Source organism: Panicum virgatum, chromosome 6N, assembly GCF_016808335.1.
Source record: "Panicum virgatum strain AP13 chromosome 6N, P.virgatum_v5, whole genome shotgun sequence".
Taxonomy (NCBI): Eukaryota; Viridiplantae; Streptophyta; class Magnoliopsida; order Poales; family Poaceae; genus Panicum; species Panicum virgatum.
Window position 1 is genome coordinate 19554972 of NC_053150.1, and position 9288 is coordinate 19564259.

At 45.2% G+C, this 9288-nt stretch overlaps 1 protein-coding gene across 1 annotated transcript; it reads right to left on the reverse strand.

Moving 5' to 3' along the window:
* Positions 1-304: 304 nt before the first annotated feature.
* Positions 305-9006, reverse strand: LOC120677355 (preprotein translocase subunit SECY, chloroplastic). The gene is made up of 8 exons (XM_039958505.1): positions 8776-9006; positions 8465-8655; positions 7468-7853; positions 5713-6012; positions 5534-5623; positions 2517-2640; positions 2242-2405; positions 305-742 (listed from the first exon to the last, which is right to left on the reverse strand). The coding sequence occupies exons 1-8, from the start codon at positions 8964-8966 to the stop codon at positions 512-514; spliced, it is 1677 nt and encodes a 558-aa protein (XP_039814439.1). The 5' UTR covers positions 8967-9006; the 3' UTR covers positions 305-511.
* Between the last annotated feature and the right edge of the window lie 282 nt (positions 9007-9288).

Here is a 9288-nt window from a genome sequence, read left to right on the forward strand (position 1 = left end):
TGTCCAGTATCCACATAAGATGAGAAAAATTGTTGCACGTCCAAAGCATTCTGCTACGGTTGAGTTCCCAATAAAAAAGGTATGTGTACAAAAGTGAATAGTTGCGCTCAACTCTCCATCCTTTTTTTAACCTGTCTATGTCATCTTTTCTAATGAACTCTTGACCAATAAGCAAATTATTCAGTTGATGCAATAAAGGCACACAAAAAATATGGAACGGAATCGTAATTTAAGTTCCTTTTTCTGAAGGACAAAATTCATTTAACATTAACAGCAACATGAATTTTGAATAATAAACACATAGTTTTACGATTTGAGTGTATTGACATGTTACTATGTTAGTATACAGATGAATGCTTCTGTACTTCAAGTATAGATTTCAGTGCTATACACAGTAGAATTTAAATAAGATCCAAGTGAACAATGATAAAATGCTTAGCTAAGAATCCGATGCTCAATTACATAATTGAAAATTTAAGTACAGGTTGAAAAGAACGACCAGTGAGATCAACTATTGGTCAAAACGGTTAACATCATAGAACTCGATATTCTTATATTTCTGGGAAATTATTTCTGCTTGAACTTTCCGAGCTGTGTCAGTTGCACATCCAACAAGGATAAGCACCGATGTACCAGCAAATCCCCGGAATGCCGTCAAGTGACTTATTTGTTCAACCACAGAAGGTCCAGCAGCTAGCACAGCAAGAAACGCAGATCCCAGGACAGATATACGACTGAGAACCTGCAATGACAAAATTATTTCAGTAACATATAACATAAGATCAGAGCTAGATGGAAACTCGCAGACTAACATTGAACCAAGTTGTTATGGGCAGGATGTAGGGCAATTTCTGCCAGCTTTTTTTTAAAAAAAATGAATGCCTTTTAAATGTGGCCAAGTTCCACAATAGTTAACATATTGCAAGTTGCAACCAAAACATCTAACAAAAAGCCAAAACTATAATCTGCAACCAGTTTCCAGCTGTCGTATGCTATTGTTGACACATAGTCTAATCAAGTACAAAAGCATATGCTGAGTGAAATATGGAATGCTATCTCACAAACATCATTTTCACACAGAACTTTCACAAAATCAACCAACCTTACGAAAACCTCCGAACACCATACAAGAGCTAGAGGACATGCCAGTTTGATGTACCATCTTCATATTTGTTAGTCCTTAACACCCTGTCCAGATCTATTGGCAATTTATCTTCATGTTCAGATACACTCACTATTTTATAAAAACACAACTGTACAATTCTAGTTTATCGATTTTATAATGACTTAGGACACCGATAAACAACTTTGCCAGTCCCCACTAGTAGGGGTGGGCAAAAAATGACCAAACCCAAAGAACCTAACGAAGCCGAACCACTAAAATTGTCAGTTTTTACGGTATTCGGTTCTAGTTTGGTTCCAATTTCTGTGCTATTTGGTTTTTGGCTCTTTTCCGGCTACCAGATCACAAACACCAACAAACCGCAGCCGCCGAACTTCCATGCACCTTCTGATCACCCACATCGGCAACATGATGCCCCCATAACTGTTGAGGTGACCATGTATCCCTTATCGCACGCGCCCTCTCCAAACCTTATACAGGTATATTCCAAGCACTCACACTCTCGCATATCAGCATCTGGTGGCAGCAGTGGCATGCAGCACGCAGAGAGCAGGCGCACCAAGAGGGTGAGCTGGAGTAGCGCGTGGCCAGCAGGGTACGGGCGGCATACAATGGTGTAAGATACAAGCAGCATGAGGTGAGCAGGATGAGACCACAGCGAATGTGCAGGCACGGCTGCAGCGAACTGGTAAGGGTTAGGTATCTCTCTGATGTCGAAATTGTTGTTGGCTTGCGAACCGTACGTCCATAGTTCTTATTGCCAGAATCATAAACTTGTTGGCTTGTGAGATGTTCTGTTGGCAATTTTTCTTGTAATCTTGTTCTTCTCCAATTCGGTTGTCTCAGACGTTCAAATGCTTGATTAATTTCCTACTGGTAAAGCACATACAACTTCAGTGAACCGAGACACCGAACAAATAACACCTAATATACTAATTGCCCAGCCCTATCGGCTAGGTAGGATTTTGATAGCCCCAGAGTTATTTGTTAAGGGGAACACATCCAATTTGAGGTTATATATGCATAGATTCCACATTACAAGAATTAGGTAACAAGTTGGAATATGTGCATTAGAATCGAAGAAAAGCATGTAGTCTAATGGAAGTGTAAGAACTCACTGTTTTAATATAAGCAGCTGTGCTTTTCCCTGGTCTCACAAGAGGAATTGAAGCACCTTGCCGCTTCAATTGCTCACTAAGATCATCAGGATCCAATTGGAGAAATGTGTAATAGTAATTAAAAAAGGCTATAAGTAATACATTGGTTGGAAGATACAGAGATCCTACAGCAGAAAATTAACATTAGGATTAACTTGTCAACCAGCAATTCACGAGCTCAGCATTCTCTGGGAAATGCAGCAGCCTTAAGCGAACAACAAATCTAGACAACTTACCTCCTGGATTAAGGGCTACGGCAGCCTTCTTAAGAAACTCCAAGCCAGTGAACCGTGCCAAAGTACCAGGCAAAGCCAGAGAAGATGTTGAAAATATGATAGGCATAACACCAGAACTGTTGACCTGCTCATAATTGTACTGAAGTCATTACTTCATCCTTTGGTAGTTTGCACTTTGCAAGGTTGCACAGAAAAAAAAAGGTAAAAATCAGGGAAATTGTGAGGAGTTTCAAAGGCTAGGAACCCAAAAAATGATGGGGGATGCAATGGGGCCAACTTTATTAGAGTGTACAGAGGATCTGCCCAAGCTTGCTATACCCACGAGGCAGCGCCTCACTGTAGAAGGGATATAATTGGTGTAATGGATGGATTGTATTAGCCTGAGCCTTGGGGCTGAATATATAGGAGTACATGACTTGGAGGGCAAGAAGCCTCTCCTACAGATCTGGTAGGATACGGATACAATCCTAATCTACCTAATATAGAGATATCTCTAATATACTCTAACATCCCCCCGCAGTCACAGCGGGAGCGTCGCAGACGGTGAGACTGGAGAGAAGTCGATAAACTGATATCCCCCGCAGTCACAACGGTCAGTGCGCCGCAGATGCTGTGGCTGGAGTGGAAAACCACAAGGTTGCTCAAGCAGATGATAGCCCTTTGTGCCGATGTCGAGGTAGCCGAGGTGAGGACGAGTAGCCATGGTCGATGATGCCGTACATAGAGTAGCCGTGGTCGACGTAGCTATGTCGAGGTTGCCGAAGACAAGGTAGCCGCACATGAAGCCGCGGGCGCACGAGGAGGCGCCATGGTGGTGGCGTAATGGAGAAGACGCCGGAGACGAAGATGGCGACGCGTCGAGGCAGTCGTAGAGGGAGCGATGCCGAAGTCGAAGCAGTCAGGCCATCGGGCGACACATACCCGAGTTTGCCAGGCTCGGGAACGCATCGGGGACGATGGGCACGCACCGGTGTTGCCAATACCGGACGTGCAAGGGAGAATGCACAACCAGACGCCGTCGCCGGGGGACCAGCAGAGAAGGCCTCCATGGCAGTCGCAGGCGCAGAAGAAGGCGAGGTAGAAGATGCCAACGCCTGCTGTTGCTGGAGTAGACGAAGTAGTCGGGGACGAGATGGCGACGCTGGCGACGTGGTTGTGCTAGACGAAGCGATGAGGGGAATCCAAACTTTCTACCACAAGGCCGAGTGATCCGGATGACGCGGCGGCGGTGCTCGAAGGAGACGGCGAAGAACTCGTACAGCTTGACGAAAACCATGCGCGAAAGACGCGCACCGATAGAGTCGACAGCATGTAGATGCAACGGCGAGGATGACGATAGGCGGCGACGCTGCTGCCCGAGGAGGCGACGCAGCGGCAGCCCTCTTGCTTGGCGAAGCATCGCGCGATAGACGACAAACGTCTCAGGAGGGTGGTTCGCGCGATCGGTTGATCAGGCCGACGGCGTGCGAGGCGAAGACAACGATGGCGAAGGCGATGTCGAAGGTGGAGCCTCCCGATCGGTGGTGGCGAAGACGAGCCGACGTAGGTCGACGTGCAGACGAGGGGGCGCAGCACAGGCAGGCGTTCCGGTTACGCCGCAGGCCACACCGGCAACACAGTCGAAGGAGATGAGGAAGTCGGTGTTGTCGAAGCCGATGTCGATGATGCGCGAGTCGACGGCGGTGGGCGATGGGGACGCAAACCCGATCACAGATCGGGAAAAAGAAAACAACAGCAGCAACCGACCGGGAAGGCGACAGGGATAGAACGGAGCGACGGCCACCGGCGAAAAGGACCCGTCCAGGCCTCCTCCACCATGAATAAGGGTGCGGCCACCACCACGGTGGCGCGCTGCATCGGCGGCGAGGAGTGCAGCCGCCACCACGACGGCTGCGCGGAAGGGAGGGCCCAGCCGGCGGCGTGAAGGAGGGGCGCGACCGGCGGCACAGCGATGAGGTCTTCGATCTGCTGGAGCTTGACGACACGACGACAGGCGGCGGGATCAGATGGATCCACCGTAGACTCGAGGACGATGACGAACACGGCGGTCAGAGGGACCGGCCGCGCATCTAGGAGGGCGCTGCCCCCGGCGGAGATGGATCTCCCCGGGGGCGCGCGGCGGCGGCGGCGGAAGCTAGGTCTAGGATTAGGAACCCTAGTCTCGTGATACCATGTAGAAGGGATATAATTGGTGTAATGGATGGATTGTATTAGCCTGAGCCTTGGGGCTGAATATATAGGAGTACATGACTTGGAGGGCAAGAAGCCTCTCCTACAGATCTGGTAGGATACGGATACAATCCTAATCTACCTAATATAGAGATATCTCTAATATACTCTAACACTCACCAAGCCCACAACCAACTAATGCCTTGGTCCTAACTGAACCCAAAAGACTAGCCTGATAAGTGAAGCCCCACCTTATATATTTTGCTCCCCCACCATCAGTTTTCGATGTGGGACTAAACCTAACAAACTTCATTCATGTACTTGAGATAAACAGGTTAGTCATGAGCAACCTAGAAGGCTCCAACTCTTTGGTAGGTCAAATCTAGTCCTATTTCATACATGATATCTAAAGATAATTTAGATTGTATGTTTTTCGTCAGAGATCATATAGCCCCAACAACAGTTCAACGCACATAATTATGGAAAACATTATAAAGTTGAATATAAACATGAAGTATTGAAATGCAATCCACTGAGGCAAATGTTTAGAAGCTTTTGTAAATGAGTACAGCATGTTTGCAAATAACACATAGTTTCCCAAACAAACTTTCAGATCTACTCTTATCCAGATCCAGCACAAAACCACAGCTACCAAATGAATATGGAAAGTCACTAATGCAACAGAAGATGTACACAAATTTACACCATGTCACAAACTTAATCACATCTAAGTTAGTGGGTAGTTCAGAATATTTCACATCAACAAGAAGTACCATAATTTCAAATCAAATCACACTTTGTCCGTGTACAAAATTCATGGCTTGAATAAATTATATGAAGTCTCAAACCTTAAACGGTAGATATGCAGATTGTTGAAGTCCCCCAGTTCGACTGCTGTATCTAGAAGCATAGTTCAGGGGTATTTTGCGCTCAGCTTCCTGGAAATCATCCAGATGATATAAATTAGGCAGTTAGAAAATTGAAATAAAATGTGTAAATATATCTTGAAGAATGAAAATTCACTTACTTGGACATAGACAATTCCAAGGACTAACAAAAAGAACGACAATATGATTGTGATAAGTCCAACATAGTTCCCATCTTGAAATGCCTGTGCAACTGTCCTCCCAAATGATGCAGGCAAATATGATATAATACTTGTAAATATAAGAAGAGATGTTCCGTTTCCAAGTTTCAGATCAGATATTCTTTCACCAATGAAAGTAGTAAAGACTGATCCAAGTGTCAATAATGTCACCGAGGTTAGAACCCATTCTGTGCTGAAGTCATTCACATAAGGACGGAGATAAAGGACTTGTCCAATAGCCTAGAAATAGATATGCAAATTTATTCTTGACAGCATCGCAGTATAAAATTAACATGACAAAATTGCATTCAAGGTAAAACAATAACATTATAAATGATCACATTATAACACACCAAGCATGTTAGTGTAATCCTCTGCACAAGGTCAGTTATTTCAGTCTATTTTGTGTCATCAGTTAAGAGTCGATCAATCAATCTTTGAGCTATTATTCAGGGGATTCAGTCAAGGTAGTTAGGCAGTTAGCAAAGCATGCATCTAGTTGATCATGCCTGAGTTTTAGGCGCCACCACAGACATGTTTACCTGGCCTGTTAGGGCTTATCTAGTTGTAATCATCGGCTATAAAAAAAAGGACAAGAACACCAGAAAAGCCGCTTCGTCACAGCACAAACACTCGAGTTAAGATCCTCTCACCTGGTGATTCTGTGCAACAAAACAGTAGCTGACAAGACACAGCAGTACAAGATACAAAGACAATATCATATTTGTTTACTAGAATACAATTTAATCACAAAAGTAGCAAAAATATACTGAGATGGCAAGTTTAAAGTTAACTGTTTGTGCTACATTTTTTTTCTTTTTTTTAATGCACTACAGTAGTACAGTTAATTTGTAAATGGAAAAAAAATGAACTTCCAGTATCCTTCATTTAGATTGGTGCCTGGAAACTTGAAAATTTTTGTAGCGGTAAAATTCTTTACAGACAGCTTCTTCTGCATATTCATGCTAGAAGCCTAGAAGACCTCACACTTAGCACTTAGCAACGGTAAGTTAAATCCTTTAGACTGACCTATTTTCTCTTTGTTTTTCCCCTTTTTTGTACATACCCGACCCCTGTTTTCTTTTTATTTCTGAACTGCAGGGAACTCCCCCACAGTAATGAGCCAAAAAAAATACAGGTAGTTTGCCGAAAACATGTTAGCATCTTGTTGGATTCAACTCTAGGCTGCCACAATTTGACAGGGCCTAAAAGGCTTTGTTGTTGTTGACATTAATGTTAGCATCCATAAACAAGCTCGAGCCTCTTTCTTTTATGTTATTATGCTCATTAGTTCTTTGCCCTGCAGGAGCCATGTCATAGTTGGATACAGTTGTAACTTTTTTAAAACTAAGAACATACTAGGCATCCAGCATTCTATTGATATAGCAATATTTTTTATTAAGTTGCATTGTTTAAAACAAGTCAAGTCTCATTTCAGTTTCGCATGTAAAAAATGCAAGATTATGGAGGTTTAGACATAAGAGTTCTGGTAAGTGGTGCCAAGCTAACTACAAGGCAATCGAAGTGAATTTCAATTTATTAATCACGTATTAGTCGTTCAACATAATTAAAAAAAAAGAAGAGACCATGGAATTTCAATTGCTAAACCAATACCATAGCATAGGAGATCACAAGATTTTCACTGTTAAAGCCACAACAGCTTTAAAAGCTCAAATATTTTTGGGGGAATCTAACCTGGACAACTGCAAAACCAACAGAGGCATATCTTGTATATTGAAGAACCTTCTTTCTTCCTGCTTCCCCTTCTTTCCGCTGAAGGTCTTGCAATTTTGGGTACAGTTGTGCAAGAAGTTGAAACACAATCTGTGCATTAATGAATGGTACAATGCCAAGAGAGCATATTCCAAGACGACCAATACCACCACCGGAGAAAGAATCTAAAGTGCTCAGCAGGCTGTTCTGGTCAAGGTTCCCAGCAAAAGCTTCTCGGTTCACCCCACCCAAGGGTATATACACACCAAGTCGAGACAAGGCCAAAAAACCAAGGAGCTTCAGGAACTTCCCAGGTAGAGGACCCTTGAAGAAGTCACCGATGTCAATGGAGCTATCCTCGATTGCAGCTGCTCAAAAGGTAGCTACTTGGATTAAGACACATTTTAAACAGCAAAGTCTAACTGGCTAAAGAAGTGGGTTCCAGCAAATCCATGACCTGAACGGATCCTAGCTGTTAAACCATTAAAAATCAGAAGGCAAAGAGGTGGTTGACTAGATGCTAGGGCAAATAAATTTTGAAAACAATTGGAAACCTAGGCATGATAGGAGGCACGCATGATTAATTGGGCATAAGAATGTTGATAATTTCTACAGAATTCTCATAAACTGGATCCAATTTTTATTACAATAATGGAATTCCAGTTCCAAGTCATGGGAATTGTCTTGTTGATGTTATGTGGTACCACTCATCTCTCTACAGAACTAATTAGGTTACATAATTTTTTGACACTTTGATGCAAGTAGCGTGGTACCAGTACCACTACTTTGTCCCAAGAAGATTCACCTCAAATTTTACTAGTATAAGCTAACAATTCATCACATTAACCTAACCGACTTTGTGCAGAACAGCAGAAGCATAGCATTGTTGCATTTGAATAGTCAACATGAAAATTCAACTCGTTTTCCTAAGCAATATTCCTGACAAAAAAATTGAAGGTAATAGCTCTGAACTGGCAACCTGCTGCTCCTCGGCCATAGGACGCCTTCTCCCTCCTGGCGCCACCCCCGCTGGAGCTCCCAAACACCGGCGCCAGGATACCGAAGAAGGTCGACAGGGGCGACCGCGAAGAGGCTTCAGACCCCGACGGGCCCTCCTTGTAGAGCCCCAGAGGGTCGAACCCAGCGGGGCCGGCCGTCCCCAGCGTGCACCTGATGCACGAGCACATCGGAAAGAAGGAACCTAATCAAAATCTAGCTCGATGACCGCGACAACAGTGGCGGCTCGCCGCTCGCAACCAGGAGAGGTGTTGGTCCGCGCGGATTCGGTACCTCGGGGAGCAGGCCAGGGCGGATCGCCTTCCTCTTCCGCTGGCTGCCGTGCTGGCGGTGCGGGGCCTCGGGGGACGGAAGGGAGCGGCAAGGGGGTGAACGCGGAGGGGGGAGGAGAGAGGCGGGCGTGCGCGCGCGGAAGCGGGGAGCCCTCGCCAGCATTGCGGCGGGGTCACCGTGGCGGTGGCCATGGTGGCGCGGCGCCGGGGTGGGGAGGGGAAGCAGCCAAGCAGCGGATGATGAGTGGTTTTTTGGGAGGTGATAAGCGAAGCGAGAGGGAGAAATGTGGGATCGGGCGGGCCTCTGGCGGGCCCAACGGAAGTCTAATTTTGGCGGGTTTTTTATTTTTGTTTTTTATAAAAATATTTTTTCGTTTTCAAAATTTACAGGAATATACCCGGCCGCCCCGCTGCCGGGCGGTTGGGACCTGGTCGTCTTGTTGCGGTGCGGCAGGGGTTTTTCTGTAAAAATTTTCGCGGAGAATTTGCGCTGAAGCCCCTAGAGGACCGGTCG

Bases quoted from the DNA above. Each gene is read 5' to 3' on its own strand.
- LOC120677355 (XM_039958505.1), bottom strand. From the start codon at position 8,966: ATGGCCACCGCCACGGTGACCCCGCCGCAATGCTGGCGAGGGCTCCCC. The intron at 7,854-8,464 runs GTTGCCAGTTCA...CCTTTTGAGCAG, and splicing joins CTATGGCCGAGGAGCAGCAG to CTGCAATCGAGGATAGCTCC. The intron at 2,406-2,516 runs GTAAGTTGTCTA...TTTCTGCTGTAG, and splicing joins CGTAGCCCTTAATCCAGGAG to GATCTCTGTATCTTCCAACC.